The following is a 24,651-nucleotide window of genomic DNA, read 5'->3' as shown; positions in this document are numbered from 1 at the left end:
ATCTGATGGTCCTTTCTTAGTGAACACCTGTAAGCCAAGAGGAATATATGTGCCAAGTTTCAAATTTGTAGGCTTTACAGCTCTCACAGATTTCGTATGAGTGAGTGGTATTTGGCTTTTATATAGATAGATACACTTTTCAAGAAATAAAATGTTTCAGGACTCCAATCTCCTTAGAATAGAAATCTTCAACTCGGCAACTTTAAGACTTGTGGACTTCAACTCCCAGAATTCCCCAGGCAGCATGGGGAATTCTGGGAGCTGAAGTCCACAAGTCTTAGAAGTTGCCAAGTTTGGAGACCCCTGATTTAAAATAGTCCTCGACTTACAATAGTTCGCTTAGCGACCTCCCAAAGTTACATAGCTGAAAAATGTGACTTACAACCGTTTTTTACAGCCCCCGTGACCAAGCTCCAGTTGCTTGGCGGCTGGTTCATACTTAGGACCGTTGCTGTGTCCCTAGCAGTATTGGGTTGCTATCCGGTATGGGCCACACTGCGTACCGGTAGTGTGCGGTATACACTGTGTACCGAAGGTACGCATGGGCATCCCAGTGAGATTTGGCTTCTGCACATGCGCAGGAAGCAAATCCTTGTAATAGGATGCGTGAGAGAGATTTTGGCGATTTTCTGCTTCCACACATGTGCGGAAGCAAAAAAAATCACCAAAAATTACCGAAATATCACACATATACACATCCCGTTGTGAGATTTTACTTCCTGTGCATGTGCAGGAGCCAAATCTTGCTGGGACGCGCGCCCGACGGTCACAGAGAGCTGCGCATGCATTGCACCAGTAGTGGCGGTAAATAGGGACCCCCGTCTGCTAGGTCAACTGATTCACATTTATTTAGTAACTGTGTTACTAAATCAGCTGTGATTTACTTAATAAGTGCGGCAAGAATAGTCATAAAACAAGAGCAAAACCCATTTCAGCAAATGTTTCATTTAGAACAGCCCCCACCCTCCTTGTCTTTCGCAAATTACTCAAGACCCACCTTTGTCGCCAGGCATGGGGGAGTTAGGATATTCCTTCCCCTAGGCCATTACAAGTTATGTATGGTAAGTTTGTGTGTATGTTTGGTTTTTATAATACGGGTTTTTAGTTGTTTTATTAAGTTGGATTGTTACATGTTGTTTTTTATCATTGTTGTTAGCCGCCCCGAGTCTGCGGAGAGGGGCGGCATACAAATCTAATAAATAAATAAATAAAATAGAGCCTTCTCTGTGGCGGCCCCGACTCTCTGGAACCAGCTCCCCCCAGAGATTAGAACTGCCCCTACCCACCTTGCCTTTTGTAAACTCCTCAAAACCCACCTTTGTCGTCAGGCATGGGGGAATTGAGATACAGTATCTCCCCCTGGCCTATATAATTTATGTATGGTATGTTTGTAGGTTTGTCTGCTTAAAAACGGGGTTTTCTTAACTACTTTAAATTTTAAATTGTAAATTATTAGATTTGTTATGAATTGTTTTATTATGTTGTGAGCCGCCCCGAGTCTACGGAAAGGGGCGGCATACAAATATAATAAATAAATAAATAAATAAATAAATAAATAAATAAATAAATAAATAAATAAATGAATGAATGAATGAATGAATGAATGAATAAATAAATAAATAAATCCAATAAATCCAATAAATAAATAAATAAATAAATAAATAAAATAAAATAAATTTTGGACTCGATTATGGTCGCAAGGCAAGGACAATCTGTATTGATTCATTTTGTTTTTCAGACAGAATAACCATTTTCCCTGTTATTAAAAAAAAATCCGATCAGAAGTATTTATGGACCATTGTAAAAAAAAATCGGGTTTTATTATTTGGCTATGGCACTATCAAATATTTATTTATTTCTATAAAAACAATAGGTTGAATCAATAAATACGTATGCTAAGTGTATCGGTACGATGATATTGGATATTAATCGGTGGTTAAAAGCATTGCCTTTCTGGAGCAGAACTAATGCAAAGATTAATGTTTACTTTTAAAAGCGCCAGTAACGTTAATTCTTGTTAGCGTTTCCTTTAGCGTTGCTGCCATCTTGTGACTCTCTCCCTGAACTGCCGCCAAATGAGCAATTCCAAAACCGTTTTAATTTGAGAGCATCTATAAGCTTTGAGATATGATGCGGCTGTAAATGCCATTCAAAAAAACATGTAAAGATGCAATTAAATGCCAACGATTGGAACAATATACCAGTTGTTGAACAGATATAAAGATCTGAAGAAATATATTACCTGATATATCCAGAAATAACTTAGTTTTTTTTGTTTTAATACAACCTTATCCTACGCAGCTTCTGCTCTGGCAATCTCACACTACTCACCAGAGCCTACAAAACTTTTGCCAGACCCATCCTTGAATACAGTTCATCTGTCTGGAACCCATACCACATCTCGGACATCAACACCCGTGAAAATGTCCAAAGATACTTCACCAGAAGAGCCCTTCACTCCTCCACTCGAAACAGAATATCCTACGAAAGCAGACTATCAATCCTAGGTCTAGAAAGCTTAGAACTACGTCGCCTAAAACACGATCTAAGTATTGCCCACAAGATCATATGCTGCAACGTTCTACCTGTCAATGACTACTTCAGCTTCAATCGCAACAACACAAGGGCATGCAACAGATTCAAACTTAATATTAACCGGTCCAAACTTGACTGTAAAAAATATGACTTCAGCAACCGAGTTGTCGAAGCATGGAACTCATTACCTGACTCAGTAGTGTCAACCCCTAACCCCCAACATTTTTCCCTTAGACTATCCACAATTGACCTCTCCAGGTTCCTTAGAGGTCAGTAAGGGGTGTGCATAAGTGCACCAGTGTGCCTTCCGTCCCCTGTCCAATTGTCTCTCCTTATCTCATTTATCTTTTCTTCCTTTCAAATATGTTCACCTATACTTTTATATCTTTTCTTCTATTCTTTTCTTTATTTATATTATTACATATCTATTCTCTTCAATGTGTATTATGTATTGGACTAACTAACTAACTAACTAACTAACTAACTAACTAACTAACTAACTAACTAAATAAATAAATAAAAACTAGACAAGAAGTAAATACACAAACTTAAGCAAAAGGTATATATATAAAAGATATATAGGAGAACTATGTGTTAGTGATAGGCTGTAGAAGTCAAGGGTCAACCGGATGGTTGAAAAGTATGTTGAATGTCTTTTATATAAACATATATTCATATAGAGCAGTGAACAGTGAAGGGCTGCTCGTATTCGGCGCTACAAGTGTGCTTTCTATGACTGGCGCCAGCACAAGATTTGGCTTCTGCACATGGGTCGCAAGCAAAATCTCACACGAGGAATTTTTTTGGCAATTTGTTTCCAAGCATCCTCACGTGAGATTTCGATTGCGGCGCATGCGCAGAAGCCGAATATCATGCGGGATGGAACAGAGTGGAATAGAATAGAAAAGAACAGAAAAGAATGGATTGGAAGGGAAGGGAAGTATGGAACGGAATGGAATAGAATAATGGAGTGGAACGGAACGGAACAGAAGAATGGAATAGAATAGAATAGAAAAGAATAGAATAGTGTTGTACATACTCTTGATCAGTTGGAGGATGATGAAGATATTGAGGACTCAGATTCAGATAGTGTTTATGAAGTAGTGGGGGCCCCGGGGTTACAGGTAGTAGAACAGGTGGGAGGCCAGCCACAGGATGGGGCTATGAGTTCAGGATCTAGCGAAGAAGAATCAGACGCACGCTGGGTTAACCCTAAATTCAGAAGGATTCAGAAACGTAGAGAGCAAAGGTCTGGAAGAAGATATTAAGGAGAGGAAAGGGTTAAATGTTGTAGTGAGGTATTTGGCACGTCAGGGGGCTAGTGGAGAAGAAGGGTGGAGTTTCAACATTGCTGAAAAGGAATATGGAGGGGTTTTTTCACCACGCTAAAGTAAGCCAAAGTATTTTGTATTGTATTTAGTCAGTGCTGCTGTTTTTTATAGCTATGTAGTTAGGAAATAATCTTGTCTAAGTGAAGCAGGAAAAGGAATGCGAGGAATGCGGCTAGAAGAGAGATAACAGACCGATTGATGTCTGGAATATGTTGAAGTACAAGAGAGCAGAGAAATAAACGGAATTGCTTTACAGTAGTCCCTCACCTATCGCTGGTGTTACGTTCCAGACCTGGCCGCGATAGGTGAAATCCGCGATGGGGAATTTATCGACTGACAGTACTTATTTAAGTATTTATATTGTAATTGTTTGGTAAGTTTTCATTGTTTTAAGTGTTTATAAACCCTTCCCACACAGTATTGATTTTAGATACAGTATTTAAATACAGTATTTACAATTTTACATTTTTTTAAAAAAAAAAACCCTGCCGATCGAGTTCGGCGGGCTGTTTAAATCTGCCGATCGACTTCCTCAGAAACCCGCGATGAAGTGAAGCCGCAGTAGGTGAAGCGCGGTATAGCGAGGGACTACTGTATTCATGAAATGATGCATTTAATGAGAGTTATTTGTAATTACTAAACTTCTACCAGAAACCAGAACAAATAGAATAATGGACTGGAATGAAATGGAATGGAATAGAACAGAATAGAATAATGGACTGGACTGGACTGCACTGGAACTGGAACTAGAACAGAACAGAATAATGGAATGGAACGGAATGGAGCAGAAGAATGGAATAAAACAGAAAAGAATAGAATAATGGAATGGAATAGAATAGAATAGAATAATGGACTAGACTGGACTGGACTGGACCTGGAACAGAACAGAATAATAGAATGGAATGGAACGGAATGGAATAGAATAGAAAATAATAGAATAGAATTTGGGCATCTGTGTCATGGGTACACATCACGGTCCCATAACGACGTCTTGAGGGTAGGAGTTGAAACAGTTTTTATGTCCAGGATGTGAAGGGTCTGTAGATATTTTCACGGCCCTCGTTTTGACTCGTGCACTATACAGGTCCTCAAGGGAAGGCAGGTTGCCAGTAATTGTTTTTCCTGCAGTTCCAACTATCTGAATAATTATTCTTATTATCAAAATGGGGTGCTTTTACCATGTCACGCCCTGATTGCTAAAAAATTTGCGCCAGTGTAAAACAACAAGGGAGCTTAACCCTACGTCAGAGAACACAGGGAGTCCTCGACATACAACCGTTCATTTAGTGACCGTTTGAAAGTTACGACGGCGCCGAAAAAAAATAACTAACAACCGGATTTCACAGTTATGACCGTTGCAGCATCCGCCTCCCCACCATGGTTACACAATCAAAATTCAGGCGCTTGGCAACGGCTTCATACTTATGACGGCTTGCAACGTTCCACAGGTCACGTGGTCCCTTTTGGGACAAGCCAAGTCCACGGGGAAGACAGATTCACTGAACAATCGCGCGACTAACATAACCACCATAGTGATTCCAGGTCATATAGAAACAGGGCAAAATTCCGCAGTACCGCCGCCTCACCTATCGACCCGAAAGGTTGGGTTCAACCGTGGGTCACACTTGTATTTTAGTCTGACTGACCTTAGCCTCCGGATCGCTGTTGATGCTACAGGAATCGTCTTCGTCACACTGCGGGACATTTCTGTGGAAGAGAAAGAGGATAATGAAGAGGGTTCGGAAATGACAAATCGTACAAAATGCAGCCTTCCTAGGCGTGCCCATGTTTCTCCAACACTCCACAGACTGCATTGAAACATAGAAACATAGAAGACTGACGGCAGAAAAAGACCTCATGGTCCATCTAGTCTGCCCTTATACTATTTCCTGTATTTTATCTTACAATGGATATATGTTTATCCCAGGCACGTTTAAATTCAGTTACTGTGGATTTACCAACCACGTCTGCTGGAAGTTTGTTCCAAGGATCTACTACTCTTTCAGTAAAATAATATTTTCTCATGTTGCTTTTGATCTTTCCCCCAACTAACTTCAGATTGTGTTCCCTTGTTCTTGTGTTCATTTTCCTATTAAAAACACTTCCCTCCTGAACCTTATTTAACCCTTTAACATATTTAAATGTTTCGATCATGTCCCCCCTTTCCCTTCTGTCCTGCAGACTATACAGATTGAGTTCATTAAGTCTTTCCTGATACGTTTTATGCTTAAGACCTTCCACCATTCTTGTAGCCCGTCTTTGGACCCGTTCAATTTTGTCAATATCTTTTTGTAGGTGAGGTCTCCAGAACTGAACACAGTATTCCAAATGTGGTCTCACCAGCGCTCTATGTAAGGGGATCACAATCTCCCTCTTCCTGCTTGTAATACCTCTAGCTATGCAGCCAAGCATCCTACTTGCTTTTGCTACTGCCCGACCACCATTGATTGCCGATTGGTTTCCAGGCACAATTCAAAGTGTTGGTAATGACCTATACAGTCCTACATGGCATCGGGCCAGATTACTTGTGGGACCACCTTCTGCCCCAGCGACCAGTCAGGTCCCAGAGAGTCGGCCTTTCCCAGATCCCGTCAACTAGACAATGTCGCTTAGTGGGGCCTAGGGGAAGAGCCTTCTCTGTGGGAGCTCTGGTCCTCTGGAACCAGCTCCCCCTGGAGATTCGCACTGCCCCCACCCTCCTCGCCTTTCGTAAGAACCTGAAAACTTATCTATGGCACCAGGCTTGGAGGCATTAGATCCCAGCCTCTGGCCAACAAATGATTGCATGGTTGCTGCATGAATAGGTGTGTTTGATTTTAATATAACTAGGGATTTTAGATAGTTTATGTAAATTTAATTTAATTTAATTGGATTTAATTTATTGTAACCTACTGTTTTTATATGTTGTAAGCTGCCCCGAGTCCTCATACAGGGGTGGCATAGAAAAGAAAGAAAGAAAGAAAGAAAGAAAGAAAGAAAGAAAGAGGAGGGAGGGAGGGAGGGAAGGAAAGAAAGAGAATGAAAGAAAGAAGAAAGAAAGAAAGAAAGAAAGAGGGAGGGAGGGAAGGAAGGAAAGAGAATGAAAGAAAGAAGAAAGAAAGAAAGAAAGAAAGAGGGAGGGAAGGAAGAAAAGAAAGAGAATGAAAGAAAGAACAAAGAAAGAAAGAAAAGAAAGAGAATGAAAGAAAGAAAGAAAGACAGAGGGAGGGAGGGAAGGAAAGAAAAGAAAGAGAAAGAAAGAAAGGAGGGAGGGAGGGAAGAAAAGAAAGAGAATGAAAGAAAGAAAGAAGGAGGGAGGGAGGGAAGGAAGAAAAGAAAGAGAATGAAAGAAAGAAGAAAGAAAGAGAAAGAAAGAAAGAAAGAAAGAAAGAAAGAAAGAAAGAAAGAAAGAAAGAAAGAAAGAAAGAAGTTTCAAATCAGACACAGGCTGGGCTGGAAAGGTGCCGGCATTACATCTTTTATACCTTTACATGTGACCCTTGTACATTAAAGCCTCCTGCAGCGCAACAAAACCATGCTCGCCGTGCCCCTGCCAAGGCGCCCCCAAAACGAGAGATGTCAATCTGGACACGCCTTTCCTGGGCCCCACAATGTCAAACACAACCCTGATGCGACGCTCCTCAATGAAATCCCGTTTGACACCTCTGACTTAAATCATCTTAACTGGAATTAAATCAGGGGCAGATTCCACTTACCGCCGCTACTGGTGCACTTCCTGCGAAGCTCCACAACCCTGGGGTGCGATTTTGCTCCTGCATATGCACAGGAAGCAAAATCCCGGGACAGGATGTGGGCGCGCGAGAAATTGCGACAGATTCCTTGCTTCTGCGCATGCGCAGAAAAAACCCACCAAAATCTCACATGCCTGCGCATCCTCTCGGGAGATTTTGTTTCCTGCAAAATCTCACGAGGGGATGTAAACATGTGTGAGATTTGGTGGATTTTTTGCTAAATCTCACTCCGATGCACAGGACTGCCCGCCAGTTACCCGGAGCGGCATGCGCAACTACATTTTCCCTACCGGAATGCCCCACCCCCGCCAGTTCAGGTAGGACCCCAATACAGCGGTATCTCATCTTACGAACGCCTGTTCTAACGAACTTTTCAAGATACGAACCCGGTGTTTAAGATTTTTTTGCCTCTTCTTCCGAACTATTTTCACCTTACGAACCCAAGCCGCTGCTGCTGGGATGAAAGGGTTTCTTTTCCCCCCCTTTTTTGAAGAAAGAAAAGGGAGGGGCGGCTTGGAGGAGGAAAGACTTTGCAGAGAACAGCGTGCTTGCAGGCACTGAAAGGGTGTCTTTTGAAGAAAGAAAAGGGAGGGGTGGCTTGGAGGGGGAAAGACTTTGCATTAACAAAAGTAGAACAGCGTGCTTGCAGGCACTGGAAGGGTGTCTTTTGAAGAAAGAAAAGGGAGGGGCGGCTTGGAGGAGGAAAAACTTTGCAGAGAACAGCCACAGGCACTGAAAGGGTGTCTTTTGTAGAAAGAAAAGGGAGGGGTGCCCCCCCTTGCCTTTCTTCCTTCCCACTCACCCTTTAGACTAGCCTTGCTTCTTCCACCCGCCCCCTTTAGCTGCTCCTCCCTGCCCTCTGTTCGCCTCCCTTCTAAAGGGATTTTCCTGAAGGATTTGCACTCATTATTTGCTTTTACATTGATTCCTATGGGAAACATTGTTTCGTCTTACGAACTTTTCACCTTACGAACCTCCTCCTGAAACCAATTATGTTCGTATCATGAGGTACCACTGTACTGAATTAAATGTGTGGTTTGTTGTCCTCGCCCACCCTTCCCTCTTTCTCACCTGAGCTTCAGGGAAGCGTATCGCAAGGTGGCCCCTTCGAACTCTTTCAAACTGGGGTCTGGATTCACGGTGGCGGCGTGAAGGTCCTGAAGAAGGACGAAAAACGGTGCGTTAAGCCCACTTAAGACAGCTCCTCTCCCTTCTAACGACAACGATGCTCGGCGGACATACAAGCAGGCATGCACTGTTCACAGCACAATTGTTAAGAGGGGAGGGAATGACAAATGAGCAAATTTGGGATCAGGTTTAGGGAGCGCGTGGGGTTTTTTTGGCTTGGCAAAGCTCACATTCATTTGCCTGGTTTTGTTATCGTGAGTGATATTTGTGAGAATAGCCGTACAGCTACAGCCATGCAAAAGGCAGACCACATTGTTTTTTTTAAAAAAAATAAAAATAAAATCAAAATAAATAAAAGCTGAAATGAGTGTCGAAAGCTCTTCTGAAATCTGACCGAGGTACTTGCCTTCCAAATGTCACTATTAATCTTTCCCCCGTTCAGCACCGCAAAATCGCTCCACGGCTGTTTCTAGATATATGCGTATACATATATATTCACGTGGGAAGAAGCAAATTGTTTGGTTTTTTTTAAAAAAAGACAACATAATAAACAGGAAGGGCGTAGAAAGGGAAGAGAGGAAGGGAAGAAAAACACAGAACACCTTTGTTAGCACCGATATTTAAAGACTGGGTTAGGGAACTTCACACCTTAAATTTGACGGGAATTATAATTTTACGGCAAAGCAGAGCTGGCTCAAAGAGCGAGGCTCAAAACCTTTCGGGAAGCTTAAAACCGATCCGGTTCTCAATCGGTTTCAAGGAAAGAGCAAATCGAAAGGTTTGCTTTTCATTTTAAGGTTCCGGCAATTTTAAAAGATTTGTTCTGTTTGGCTTCTCTAGGCCAGTGTTTTTCAACCAGTGTGCCGCGAGACATGGTCAGGTGTGCCGCGAAGCTCAGAGAAAGAAAACAAGAGAAAGAGAGAAAGAGAAAGAGAGAAAGAAAGAGCAAGAGAGAAAGAAAACAAGAGAGAAAGCAAGCAAGAGAGAGAAAGAAAGCAAGAGAGAAAGAGGACAAGAGAGAAAGAAAGCAAGAGAGAGAGCAAGAAAGAAAGAAAGAGATAGAAAGAAAGCAAGAGTGAAAGAAAGCAAGAGAGAGAGCAAGAAAGAAAGAGAGAAAAAGAAAGCAAGAGAGAAAGAGAACAAGAGAGAAAGAAAGCAAGAGAGAGCAAGAAAGAAAGAAAGAAAGAAAGAGAGAAAGAGAACAAGAGAGAAAGCAAGCAAGAGAGCAAGAAAGAAAGAAAGAGAGAGAGAGAGAGGGAGGGAGGGAAGGTGGGAGAGAGAAAGACATAGAGGGAGGTAGGGAGGGAAAGAGAAAGAGCAAAAAAGAGGAAAGAAGGAAGAGAGAAAAAAAGAGGAAGGGAGAGAAAGAGGGAGAGAGAAATAGAGCGAAAGGGAGGAAGAGAGAGAATTTTTTTGTCCAAGCTTTTTTTAGCCACCCCCCCCCCCCGCCAACTGTGCCCCATGGTTTTGTAAATGTAAAAAATGTGCCGCGGCTCAAAAAAGGTTGAAAATCACTGCTCTAGGCAACCAAAACAGAACACAATGCTCTCTACAATTCCCATGGCTGTGATTACTCCTGGGCCCCCCAAAATTTGGTAAGTGCCAATTTTTATCGGTAAGTTGCTAAGCGCCAATCAAACGTCTGGCAAACACGTTTTTTTGAAGAGGTGTTAAAACTGAAGCTTGTCTCTGAGCCAGCCCCCAAATACAATGACGTTTGAAAGTAGAGGAACAAAATGTCCCAAAGATTTCCAAACAGACCCCTTGGAGATCAGCAAAAACACAGGGAACTGCTTTTATTTAGAGTAGGTTTTCTTTTCCTGACAATCATTCTAACACAACTGAATGTTGCTTTGTTTTAAGCCATGGTGGTCTTTTCCAAAGCTGTGCTTTAGGATTAATCATGGTTTCTTATTACATAGAAACATAGAAGATAGATGGCAGAAAAAGACCTCCTGGTCCATCTAGTCTGCCCTTATACTATTTCCTGTATTTTATCTTAGGATGGATAGATGTTTATCCCAGGCATGTTTAAATTCAGTGACTGTGGATTTATCTACCACGTCTGCTGGAAGTTTGTTCCAAGGATCTACTACTCTTTCAGTAAGACGTAATCAGCGTGAATACACAAGGGCAGTTGTTTAGAAAAGCATATTTTTTATTATTATTATTATTATTATTATTATTATTATTATTATTAACAATAACAACAACAAAACAACAATAACAATAATAATAACAACAACAATAATCACTTTCCTATTAAAAACACTTCCCTCCTGGACCTTATTTAACCCTTTAACATATTTAAATGTTTCGATCATGTCCCCCCTTTTCCTGATTACGTCTCCTGCCAAATTGCATCCTACAAACGGAATTGCAAAAAATGCAATTTGAACAAGAATGAGGTCAAACCATTAGGCTACTCCACTCTTTCAAAGCAAATCAAAGCTACTTCCCTGGGGACAACTTAAATTAACTTGTCTCCCCAAATAATGGACGTTCCTCAGTGCCACAGGCCCTATATAGCAATATGGCAAGAATTTGTCCAGGGGACTTGACAGAAGACAATCAATTGATTATCTTAAGAGACGGTTTCATAATCATACATGCTCCGTTATTCTCGTTCCTCACCCAGATGAATATTATCTTTGGAACAAATTTCCTACTCTCTTCTCTGCAGGAATGAACGCATAGGGAAAAAAAATTATTAACTTAATATACGTAGGCCTCAATTTTGTCGTTGTTAGTTGCAAAGTTGTGTCTGACCCATTGCAACCCCATGGACAATGTTCCTCCAGGGCAGTGGTTCTCAACCTGGGGGTCGGGACCCCTTTGGGGGTCGAACGACCATTTTACAGGGGTCACCAAAGACCAATTTCCCATGGTGGTAGGAACTAAAGCTTCTACTCTGGTACCTTGGAACCTAACTTTACAATCCCACCAATTAGGCGTTTACAATGGGGGCGTCCCTCTGACCATCCTGCCAATCAGCTTACAGCTCTGTTGGGAGAATTGGTGCTAGACTTATGGTTGGGGGTCCATAACTGTAAATTCACCGTTGAAAAGACTTTGCTGGATGTGAATGAGAACAATTCACAGTAACTTAATAATAGGAGTCTGTTTCATGGTTTGTGGAATCCTTGATCAGAACACTGATATGTTTATTTTTTAAGAAACATAGAAGATTGACGGCAGAAAAAGACCTCATGGTCCATCTAGTCTGTCCTTATACTATTTCCTGTATTTTATCTTAGGATGGATATAAGTTTATCCCAGGCATGTTTAAATTCAGTTACTATGGATTTACCAACCACGTCTGCCGGAAGTTTGTTCCAAGGATCTACTACTCTTTCAGTAAAATCATATTTTCTCATGTTGCTTCTGATCTTTTCCCCAACTAACTTCAGATTGTGCCCCCTTGTTCTTGTGTTCACTTTCCTATTAAAAACACTTCCCTCCCAAACCTTATTTAACCATTACACATACAGTGGTACCTCGACATACGAGTTTAATTCGTGCCAGAGCCGAGCTCGTATGTCGATCAATTTGTATCTCGAACGAATGCATTTAGATTTGGCTTTTCGCGCCGAGATAACTGGAAAAAAAATGGAATTCTTGCGCCACCTAGTGGACGCTCGGCTCGTATCCTGAATTTGAGCTCGGGTGTCAAACAGAAATTTTGCTCGCGTCTCAGCTCGTAACTTGGAATACTCGCATGTGGAGCAGCTCGTATCTAGAGGTACTACTGTATTTCAATGTTTTGATCGTGTCCCCCCTTTCCCTTCTGTCATCCAGACTATACAGATTGAGTTCATTAAGCCTTTCCTGATACGTTTTATGCTTAAGACCTTCCATCATTTTTGTAGCCCGTCTTTGGACCCGCTCAATTTTATCAATATCTTTTTGTAGGTGAGGTCTCCAGACCTCACCTACAAAAAGATATTGAAAAAATTGAACGAGTCCAGGGGTGGGCTACAAAAATGGTGGAAGGTCTTAAGCATAAAACTTACTTAAACGACATATTCATTTAAATCAAGGCGTATCCTCTCTCTGTGATTACAGGGATGCATTCAATGCTTACCTCGGTTTCTGGAGTAGGCGATGAGGTGAGGGAACTCAAGGACCCTTTTCTAGAGCATTGAAGATCCGTGGGTCCCGAGATGGGGCGTTCCCATTGAGTGGTCCCTGTGGGTATGTGCCAGTAATAGACCCCGGCTATATCGCTGATCTTCTTCCAACCCGGGGGAAGGTCAGGGTCGGATTGAAAGGAATGGTCGCTCCAAATATCTGCTGGGAAGAAGAATCCATCGAAAGGTCTCTTCAAATGCAAAGTTTACAACAAATGAAAAAGGAAAATAAACCTATGGTTTAATACCGTGATGGCGAACCTATGGAATGCGCTCCATTGGGTGTCCAGGGGAAAAAGCATTTTGAAATTCCCTGATATTTGCCTGACATTTCCCTATAACTTGCAATCTAGTTAAGGCGTGGTCATAGATGACGTCATAGCAAACGGCTAAGCCGTTGAGAAATATCGGTGGCTGAGGAAGCAGGTTGTTGCCACAGGCATTTACGGCACTGGCTCCTCCCTCATACCTCGCTACGGCCAGTAAGGGCCCACACAGAGTCGGCCTTCTCCAGGTCCCGTCTGCCAAACGATTTCGGCTGACGGGACCTCGGAGTAGAGCCTTCTCTGTGGCGGCCCCGACCCTTTGGAACCAACTGTCTCCAGAGATCCGCATTATCTCCACCCTATCAGTCTTCCGGAAAGCCGTTAAGACCTGGCTTTTCCGGCAGGCCTGGAATTAGGCTGATTGTAAGTATGTATGTTTTTTATATTATTGTTATCATTGATTTTTATTACAGTGATACCTCGTCTTACGAACCTAATTGGTTCCGGAAGGAGGTTTGTAAGGCGAAAAGTTCGTAACACGAAACAATGTTTCCCATAGGAAACAATGTAAAAGCAATTAATGCGTGCAAGGGGGGGGAAATGCAAAATGGCGCTCCGCTGGGTGCCGCCGCCCGGCTGTCACCTTTTAAAACAGCTGGGGGGCTTCTCGGCATTCTCCCGAACCCGAACTTTTCGGGTTCGGGTGGCTGCTGAGAAGCGCTGCCGCCCAGCTGTCACCTTCTGAAACAGCTGGGGCGCTTCTCGGCGTTCTCCCGAACGCCGAACCCAGAAGTTCGGCAAAAGTTCAGGTTCTGGTTCCGGTTCCGGAGGCTACGGAGAAGAACTCGGCTGTTTCAGAAGGTTACAGCCGGGCGGCGGCGCCTGGTGGAGCGATGTTTTTGCAATCGGCAGCGGCGTTTTTGGCCGATCTGGAGGCTGAAACCGAGGTGGGGAATCCCAATAGGGAATTCCATAGGCGGAGCTTTGACGTCACGAAGACGTCCTTCCTGGAGGCCACGTTTCGGCCGACCAATATCTCATGCACATGCTTTCCCCCTCACAAGATTTTGGTTCTTGCTCATGCGCAGAAGCAAAAACACCCCGGGCCGTGTGACACGCATGCAAGACACCTGGAGCTGCGCACGTAGCGCATGGTTAGTGGAGGTAGGAGTAATCTGCCCCTGGAGCAGGTGCGTGAGGAGCATTAAATTATGGGTGTGGGCACAAACGTGCGTGCGAGAGCTCATGCACGCTTGCTTTCAGCACCTGTGGGAAAAAAGGTTCGCCATCACTGGTCTGATATGTACGAAATGACCGTTGTCTATGCAGATTCACCTTTTAAAAAGTTTCTTATTTATTTATTAATACAGTACTTTAAAACGACAAAAGAAAATAGTAGGAAACATAGGAGATGGAAAAATGAAGGCAAAAGTGTACAAAAGAAGGAAAAAAGAAAGAAAAGGTGAGGACTTCCCGACTCCCTTTGGTGCAGTAGATAACAACATCAAACTCAACTTTTTACTTTTACGTATAATAGTATAAACTAGCCATTTCTATAATAACAAACCTACCGTATTTTTCAGACTATAAGACGCACTGGTGTATAAGACACACCGAGATTTCAAAGAGGTAAGTTAGAAAAAAAGGTTTTGTCCTCCCTCAAATAGAATAGAATAGAATAGATTTTTTTATTGGCCAAGTGTGATTGGACACACAAGGAATTAATCTTGGTGCATATGCTCCCAGCGTACATAAAAGAAAAAGATACATTTGTAAGAGAAATGAAATTAAGCTGACCAATTTCTAACAGTCGTGCAGGGTCTGGCAAAGAACTTTTGCAAAGTAGAAATCAGATTTTCGAGCACCCCAGATCTAACACAGCGTCCATGAAGCAATGTTGAAACCGCACCCAGAATTCTCCAAAATCCTTTGCTTTTATACTTGCTGGGAGTGTTCAGCAAACCCCATAGAGTTAAAGTTATAAATGACTTCCTTTTACCATGCAGGTGTGGTTGTCTGCTTTGTGACCTCCTGAATCGAGCATCTAAGAGTGGCTCATCTACGCTAATGTCCTCCTCATCCTCTGACTCAGGCCACTCGCCCATTGACATAACACCCTCCTCTAGTGGTCCCTCAGGTTCATCCAGATCTATCTCTCCATCACTTTCTGCATCAGTTGGCAACCCCCCTGGCCCAGGGTAACCAGAGGGGCCTGGCTCATCCTCCTCATGACCTGAGGTGGACAAGGCGCGCTCACAATTGTTCTGTCGGGCTCTCTAGTAGACTCCTCTCAAAAATTCACATGTACAAATTTCAGACACACACACGTTTGAAAATTCAAAGCAATGTTCTTAATAATGAAAATTCACTTAAACCAAACCCTCTTTTGGTATAGCAAAGAGCACTTATCTCCAAACAAACTGGTAATTTGTATAAGTCCCTTATCAGTTCTGTGATACTTAGCTTGCAGCTGTGAGACAATTCACAGTCCTTCTTCTTTCACAAAGTGAAACACACTTTGCTCTGGTTTAGTTTCAAAGCGGGGAAAAATCAGCACACAAAAGGTCAAAGTCAGTAAAGCAGTCATGAAACACAACGATCAGATAATCCTCCACAATTGCCAAACCCACAGGCTGCTCTTTATAGGAGCCTCACTGATTACCACAGCCCCACCCAACCACAGGTGGTCTCATTTTCTTTGATAATAATCTCTCAGTTGTTGCTGCCTACGCATCGCTCTCCGCATGCGTGGCTGTATCATTAACTCTTGTTCTGAATCCAAGGAGGAGCTAATTGATCTCCTTCTGAGCTGTCTGCCACACTCTCCTCCTCCCTGTCACTCATGTCTTCTTGGTCAGAGGAGCCTTCATCAGCAGATTCCACCGGGGGCAAAACAGGCCTGCAGCATGTGGATGTCTCCCCCACATCCATAGTCCTTGGGGCAGGAGCTGGGCCAGAGCTAACCACAACAACAACATTTTCCAAACAGGCGCTCCCCGCTGCGTGACACACAAGAGATACGGCAACATTTGGTCCCTGGATATTGCAAACGCTAGTAGCGCCTATAACTAGGAAAATGAATCAGGGCAATTTCCAGCTCAAATAACAACTGTGCGAAGGCAAAATATACCCAGCTGCTGCTCCTAATGAGGGATTTCTTCCATAGCAAGCAACTGAACAAAGATGAAAGGAACACAGCAACAATTGTTCACGCTCTTGCGGGCGCCGCACAACACAAACAATCAGAAATTCAATTGCTTTTTTCCCTTGGAAACGAAATGCCAAACAAGTAAGCCAGAAAAACAACATGTGATAAATAAACCTAATGAAAGGCAATGCGCATTCTGAAAGCAACTTCTACGGTAGAGTCATAAACATTTCCAATAAACATTTCCAATTCCTCCCCCCCCCCCAAAAAAAAATATATATTTGAGAGACCCTTGCTACGTTAAATGCCAAATCAAAATTAAGGCCGATTACCTTCGATATATATTTACAGCTAGTCCTCAATTTTATGGTCACAAAATTTCTGTTGCTAAGCGAGATGTTTCTTAAGTGAGTTTTGCCCCGTTTTAACGACCTTCCTTCGACCCCGCTGGTAAGTGAATATACCATGGTTGTTGTGAGTGATATGGTTGTTAAGCGAATCTGGTTTCCCCATGGATTTTTGCTAGGGGGAAGGTCGCAAAAGGGGATCGCGTGACTCCAGGAAGCTGCAAAGAGTGTGTCTGAATTTTGATCACATGAGTTTGGAGACGCTGCAAAGAGTAGAGTAGTATGGAATGGGAATAGACTAGAATAAGGAATAGAAGAGAAGAGAATAAGGAATGGAATAGAAGAGAAGAGAAGAGAAGAGAAAGAAAAGGGAATAAGGAATAGAAGAGAATAGAAACCGCCTGCTACCGCATGAATCCCAGCGACCGATAAGGTCCCAGAGAGTTGGCCTTCTCCGGGTCCTGTCGACTAAACAATGTCGTTTGGCAGGCCCCAGGGGAAGAGCTTTCTCTGTGGTGGCCCCGGCCCTCTGGAACCAGCTCCCCCCGGAGATTAGAATTGCCCCCACCCTCCCTGTCTTTCGTAAACTACTCAAGACTCATTTATACCGCCAGGCATGGGGGAGTTGAGATATTCCTTCCCCCTAGGCCATTACAAGTTATGCATGGTATGTTTGTGTGTATGTTTGGTTTTTATAAATAAGGGTTTTTAGCTGTTTTATTATTTGATTGTCACATGCTGTTTTTATCATTGTTGTTAGCCGCCCCGAGTCTACGGAGAGGGGCGGCATATAAATCCAATAAATTATTATTATTATTATTATTATTATTATTATTATTATTATTATTATCAATTATTATTATTATTAGAATAAGGAATAGAATAGAATAATAGAATAGAATAAGGAATAGAATAGAATAGAATTCTTTATTGGCCAAGTGTGATTGGACACACAAGGAATTTGTCTTTGGTGCAGATGCTCTCAATTTACATAAAAGAAAAGATACATTTGTCAAGAACCATGCGGTACAACACTTAATGATTGTCATAGGATTCAAACAAACAATCAAGAAACAATCAGGAATATGAAATGGAGTGGAGTAGAACAGGACAGGACAGGACAATGAATGGAGTGGAGTAGAGTGGAATGGAGTAGAACAGGACAGGACAATGAATGGAATGGAGTGGAGTGGAGTAAGACAATGAATGGGATGGAATGAAAATAGAACAGAAAAGAAAAAAACAGAATAGAGAACGGAATAGGAATGGAATAGAATGATTTGGAAGCTGATGTTGCTCCTTGCTCAAGCAGCAGACCCTAAACTCCTTGCTCAAGCAGCAGACCCTATACCAGTGATGGCAAAACTATGGCACGCATGCCGGAAGTGGCACGCAGAGCCCTCCCTGTGGACATGCACGTTGCCGCCAACTACTCTTCCGGGTTCCGGCACGAGCATGCGTGGCAGAACCCAGACGAGAGCAATTCAACAGCGGACATGCAAGCGACAGAACCTGGAAGAGCCGCTGTCGACCGCATATATAACTGTTAGGTTCTCCATAATTCTATCGTAACCTCTCCAAATACAGTGGTACCTCATCATACGAACTTAATTGGTTCCAGGAGGAGGTTCGTAAGGTGAAAAGTTCATAAGATGAAACAATGTTTCCCATAGGAATCAATGTAAAAGCAAATAATGCGTGCAAATCCTTCAGGAAAATCCCAAACTTTAGAAGGGAGGCGAACAGAGGGCAGGGAGGAGCAGCTAAAGGGGGCGGGTGGAAGAAGCAAGGCTAGGCTAAAGGGTGAGTGGGAAGAAAGAAAGGCAAGGGGGGCACCCCTCCCTTTTCTTTTTTCAAAAGACACAGTTTCAGTGCCTTTGCAAGCATGCAAAATCTTTACTCCTCCAAGCTGCCCCTCCCTTTTCTTTCTTAAAAAGACACCGTTTCAGTGTTTTTGCAAGCACGCAAAATCTTTCCTCCTCCAAGCTGCCCCTCCCTTTTCTTTCTTAAAAAGACACCGTTTCAGTGCTTTTGCAAGCACGCAAAATCTTTCCTCCTCCAAGCTGCCCCTCCCTTTTCTTTCTTAAAAAGACACCGTTTCAGTGCTTTTGCAAGCATGCAAAATCTTTACTCCTCCAAGCTGCCCCTCCCTTTTCTTTCTTCAAAAAAGGGGAAAAAAAGAAACCCCTTCATCCCAGCAACAGCTGCTTGGGTTCGGAAGGTGAAAATAGTTCGGAAGAAGAGGCAAAACTAATCTTAAACACCGGGTTCGTATCTTGAAAAGTTCGTTAGAAGAGGAGTTCGTAAGATGAGGTACCACTGTAGTCTATCTCCAGTGGCAAACCTTGCTATTTGAATGAAGGGAATACAATATTTTAGGCTGCAGGGGGACAGACTTGATTTTTCCTCGAATTTAATTAAGGATGGCAGCATAATTCAACAGACGCTGGTAGGTTTTCACCGAAGGAAGCCGACTTAAATTTCACACCAATATCCCAGGGTGCAATTAAGATTAACGCTTCAACCTTAACTAATGAGATCTTTTCTCATTTATAATAAATATCTTTAAACCCAGGCATTCTTGCGACTGGCTATAAATATAACTGTAGCCAAACAAAAATCCTTAACTGATTTATATATCAACTTTTTTCCCCCTTCTTAACTCGCTCCGTACCAATATTTATTCCCGGCGGATCAATTTTAACAGGCGATTAATCCACGCTGTGAAACAACTGTCATCTCGATAAAACGGGATGAGGAGGATTCCCGATCGTTTGTCAAAGCCATCCGACAGAAACCAATCAGATCTACCGACTAAACGCTGAGCGTTTCAAAACTAATCTTCCACTATACGGCAGACTTCGAAAAACATTGAAAGGACTGTACTCTGTTGATTTAAGATGATTTAAGAAAAAAAGAAGCACTGGGGAGAGATTTGGGATGCCTGAAAAGGAAATTACATCATTTGCAAAAAATAAAATAAAGATAAAATAAAATTCTAAGACTTCGGTGCAAATGCTTACAATTTTCAGACTAAATGCCATATTTTTCAGAGTATAAGATGCAATGGAGTATAAGACGCACCACAGTTTTGGAGAGGAAAATAGGGGGAAAATCTGCTTACCATGTATTCATTTAGCTAGCAACCTTAGCCAGCACATTATTTTATCCCCTGGTTAAGGGCTTTAAAAAAAACTTTATTCAGAAAGAGTAACAATGAGAGAACTTGCAAGCCAGTAAGAGCTGGGAACATCATTAGTACTTGGAAAGAAACATTGGGCACAAGTAGAGCAATGGAAAAAACTCTGCAGACTTAGGGCTTGGAAAACATTCTTCCCAGAGAGTAACAATGAAAGAGCTTGCAAGCCCTTAAGAACTGTGGACATTGTTAGCACCTGGTTAGGACTGGAAATAAACTTATTCAGAGCAAGTCAGAGCAATGAAAAAACCCCTGCAAAGACTTAGGACTTGGAAAACATTCTTTGCAAAGAATAATAGTGAAAGAACTTGCAAGCCGGTAAAAGCTGGGTACATTATTAGCACCTGGTTAGGGCTGGAAAGAAACTTATTCAGAGCAAGTTAGAGCAATGAAAAAAAAACCCTGCAAAGACTTAAGAGCTTGGAAAACATTCTTTGCAGAGAGAAACAATGAAAGAACCTGCAAGGTGAGAGCTGGGAAGATCGTTAGCAGCCAGTTAGGGCTGAAAAAAAGAAACCTTATACTCCAAAAAACATGGTAACTGATTGCTTTATACAGACGCTGCTACCCTGTTTTCCCGAAAATAAGACGTACCCCAAAAGTAAGGCATGTCAGAGGTTTTGCAGAATTTGCTAATATAAGGCACCCCCGAAAATAAGGCGTAGTCAAGTTTACACACGGTACCATTCAAAGCTGTTCATAGCGGTACCGTAATAATGTGGCGTCCCCTGCTGGCCCCTTCCATCACTTTCTACCGTCCAGTACAGCAGACACAGTCTGCTGCTGTCTCACCGCCATTACAGTCTCCACTACAGTGGGTAGACTGTAGTTCCTCTGGTGGCCGGAAGCTGCAATAGCGGGAGTATACTGTTGTACCATATAAGTGCCGTCGTTTGTGTGTGTGTGTGCCATACTGACAGGTACCGTACCATAATCAGTGTACCATACGGTACACTTTCTTTGGGGGTGTCAGTTTTTCTGCCTGTGAATTTGTCTTATTTGAGAAATATAAGGCATCCCCCGAAAATAAGACGTAGCACAACTTTTGGAGCAAAAATTAATATAAGACAGTGTCTTATTTTCGGGGAAACACGGTAGTAGCGCCATAGTACAGATTTCTTAGACTTGCAAGATAAAGAGGGCTGCTTTTCCAAAACCTTCTCAAATCAAAGCTATACATAATTTATTTTGTTTTGTTTTAATAGCACCTGCCCACCAGAAGTGGATTTCACGCACAGTAACAACAAGTTCACCAAGCGTCAAAAATGTGAGCATGCGCAAAACACGGCGCAAACACACAGCAATTTGCTTGTGCCACCCGCTTGGGTGCGACATCAAACAACACGGCAATTTGCTCACGCACACCATCTACGCATGGATGCGGCTTCAAAAACAGCGACATAGGAGGGGATTGCGCTTCCCATTCGCAGGTCGCTACTACTGGTTCACCAGAAGCCGTCCGAATCGGCTCAATCCCACCTCCACTGTCTCCGCTAGTTACAACAGGAACGCATGGCATGTTCATAACTTACATTTGCTAGAGAATCCTCGACAGTTCAATCTTGTCCGGTCTGCTTTCGGCATCCTTTAAGTTCGCTCTGCGCATGTTCTAACATGATTGCTTCTGATTCCGCCACTTAAGTAAGACTCCAGATCAGCCTGACAGATAAGCGAGGGGGGGGGCGCGTGCATGCGTCTAAATCAAGTTCCTTCCACTTCCCACAAGCCATTTATTTAATTACTCTAAAATGGAACGAAATTGGAAGCTGAGAAAGACCCAACCAGTCGTTGGATAACAAGACCTTGCAGCCGCAGGTATAAATGAACGCCTTCTCCAACACGCACCAAAAAAGGAATCCCAACGTTGTGGTACCCGCTAAGGCCTTTGTTACGACATGAGCTTGCCAGAGCGTTGTATTTCCTGACGGGCTGGGCCCAACGTGACACCTTTTTGACCCATCTCAGTTTTAAGGCACGACTCACATCAAGGTTGAACTGGCTTGCCCAAATTTCTTGCCTTGTTTCAAAACGCGCATTAAAGATGCCTCGATACACCGAAAAAAAGGAAGGAAGGCTTCCAAGTCCGATAAAAATTTATTCGCTTTCCTAAAAGCGACGAGCAAAGAAAGAAAGGGGGGAAAAATCTGCATAAAGGCGGCTGCAACCTTCAACTCCCTGAAGATACGTTGCGGCAATAGTACGATTGATTTAGGGAAACGGTTCTATTAGGAAAAATACTTCGCCCTCCTTCTCACCAAGTCCCTCCTCCTTGCATCGATCGATAATTTAAGCCATGCCAAGAACTGTGTCAGCCAAAAAGAACTGGGAAACTGTCTTTTGATTTTTTTTCTACTTAAAAAAAAAACAACCCACACAGCTGACATGGGAATTAAAATTCAGGTCTACGTAGAATGCCATTTCAAAAATTAATTATGGGAATCCTAGTTGTAGGCTGCACCCCGGATCATTTTCTTTTAAAAGACAAGTAAAAAATGTGGTTTTAAGGAATCTATATTTTGCACTTTGATGTCAAGGTCCTCTTCGAACACGATGGACGAGCATCATTTGCATGGCGTTGCAACCGGCATAAATTCAGGTAGTCCTCAACTTACAATGATGCATTTAAGGACGGTTCGAAATTGCAACAGCACTGCAAAAAATTGACTTGTGCCTGTTTTTCACACTTATGAGTGTTGCAGCATTCCCGTGATCAAAATTTAGACGCCTGCCAACTGATTCATGTTTATGACCATTGCTGTCCCCCCACCACCATGTAATTCGCTTTTGCGACATTCTGACAAATTCACTTAACGAGCGTTTTACTAATTTAACAACTGCTGGGTGGTGTTAGAAGTAAATGAACACACAAGGGAGACATACGGTGATTCCCTTAACAACTCTGGCAAGAAAGGTTGTATAACGAGGCAAAACTCACTTAAGAAATGTCTCAATTAGCATTTTTTGGAATATAAGACGCAGCTTAGTTTGGGGGGAGGAAAATAGGGAAAAGAATCCGCTTACCAGGTGTTCTGCCAGCGTGTTTCAACCGCCCGTAATTACAGGGAAATTAGTCCAGGAAGACACATACCACACGATAAAAGGAAAACCCAAAAGTTTTTATAAACAGAAAAACAGAAACAACTCCCCTTTTAAATGTCAAAGGGATTTTCTGGTACACACAAGGCACAGGTTAAATGCAATCCAATTGCTCACCCAACAACTGGGAAATTGAGTCCAATTCTAAAGTCCAGAGAGTCCACACACAATCTTGAACAGCACAAAACCCACGATCTTGACGAAACAGTGAATCAGATAAACTGCCATGAGGCTAAAACACCAGGCTGCTTTTTTATCTGTAGCACTAATTACAGCAGCCCCACCCAACCACAGGTGGCCTCATTTTCTCTTGTAATAATCCTTCAGTTGTTGTCTCCTATGCATCACTCTACGCATGCGTGGATGTGTCATTAATTCTTGTTCAGAATCCAGATGATTGATCTCCTCCTAGGCTGTCTGCCAAACTCCCCTCTTCCCTGTCAGTCACACTTCCTTGGTCAGAGGAGGCTTCATCGGCAGATTCTACTGGGAGCAAAACAGGCCTGCGGCATGTGGATGTCTCCCCCACGTCCACCTGCACATTCCTTGGGGCAGGAGCTGGGCCAGAGCTAACCATAACACCAGGTATTCATCTGGCTAGTGTCTTTAGTCTGCTAAGCTTCAGCACATTATTTTATCCCCTGGTTAAGGGCTTAAAAAAACCTATACCGAGAGAGTAACAATGAAAGAGCTTGCAAGCCAGTAAAAGCTGGGAACATCATAAGCTTGCAAGCACTTTCATTGTAAACTCTCTGCTAGCCGGTATCATTAAAACATATTTTCTGTGCAGAACTAGATATGATGACTAAATGTTTAAATAATCAAACTGAAACAGAATATTATAAAATATGGGATAAAGTATATGATTGGTGGAGTTTTAAAAATGGTATTAATAATTAACTACAACATAGAATTAAATATTAAGTAGTATTACTAAGAACTTTTTTCTTTTTTTTCCCTGTTTGTATAAGCATAGAATATTTTAAAATGTAAAGAAATTTAATTAATAAGTTTAATATCAAAAATATAGAGTTAAGTTTAACAAGAATGTAACTTACATGTCTGACATTTCTGCTTTGATCTGATTATAGTTAGGATTTTTTATATTTCTGTATTAGTTAGACCTCTACAACAAGAGGAGCAATGGTAGCTCCTTAAATGTTTAGTGTTGTATGTCTTTGTTTGTCCTTTTGAAAATTCAATATTTTTTTTTTAAAAAACAAACAAACATATTTTCTTATCTGCTGTCAAGGTTTTCTATAAACTCTCTAAAGCTTTGTCCTTACACCTACTTATTATAAGTTACTTCATCTTGTAACACTACGCATGTGCATACTGAAGTAGGAGTAACAGTTCATTATGTTGACGGACTGAAAAAATAAAACACTTTTTCTTCTTCTCTCATACCTGGCTTTTGTCTTTCTTTCTCTCACATGTTACGTTTCACCTTTTAAGTGACATTACTGAAGTAAATGAACGTCGGCACGATATTCAGATTTTTTGAGTTTCACCTGTGTTGTGGTTAGCTCTGGCCCAGCTCCTGCCCCAAGGACTGTGGATGTGGGGGAGACATCCACATGCTGCAGGCCTGTTTTGCCCTCCCGCGGTGGAATCTGCTGATGAAGGCTCCTCTGACCAAGAAGACATGAGCGACAGGGAGGAGGAGAGTGTGGCAGACAGCTCAGAAGGAGATCAATTATCTAGCTCCTCCTTGGATTCGGAACAAGAGTTAATGATACA

General features: G+C 42.3%; 1 protein-coding gene across 8 annotated transcripts in view; it reads right to left on the bottom strand.

The window, feature by feature from the left end:
* Positions 1–24,651, bottom strand: part of APBB2 (amyloid beta precursor protein binding family B member 2) — a 152,269-nt gene that overhangs the window by 59,475 nt on the left and 68,143 nt on the right. For 2 of the 8 annotated variants that reach the window (XM_070757029.1, XM_070757028.1), the window contains exons 4-7: positions 12,810–13,018; positions 9,132–9,194; positions 8,669–8,754; positions 5,513–5,573 (exon numbers count right to left, since the gene is read on the bottom strand). In XM_070757029.1, the coding sequence (XP_070613130.1) occupies positions 5,513–5,573; positions 8,669–8,754; positions 9,132–9,194; positions 12,810–13,018 (419 nt within the window). The remainder of the gene's footprint in view (positions 1–5,512; positions 5,574–8,668; positions 8,755–9,131; positions 9,195–12,809; positions 13,019–24,651) is intronic. The other 6 variants (XM_070757030.1, XM_070757027.1, XM_070757035.1 and 3 more) reach the window with 3 other exon arrangements.

The sequence above is a fragment of the Erythrolamprus reginae genome, chromosome 7, assembly GCF_031021105.1.
Source record: "Erythrolamprus reginae isolate rEryReg1 chromosome 7, rEryReg1.hap1, whole genome shotgun sequence".
In the NCBI taxonomy this organism is placed as follows: Eukaryota; Metazoa; Chordata; class Lepidosauria; order Squamata; family Dipsadidae; genus Erythrolamprus; species Erythrolamprus reginae.
Note: the sequence above shows the minus strand (reverse complement) of the source record. Positions and strands in the feature narration are given on the sequence as shown.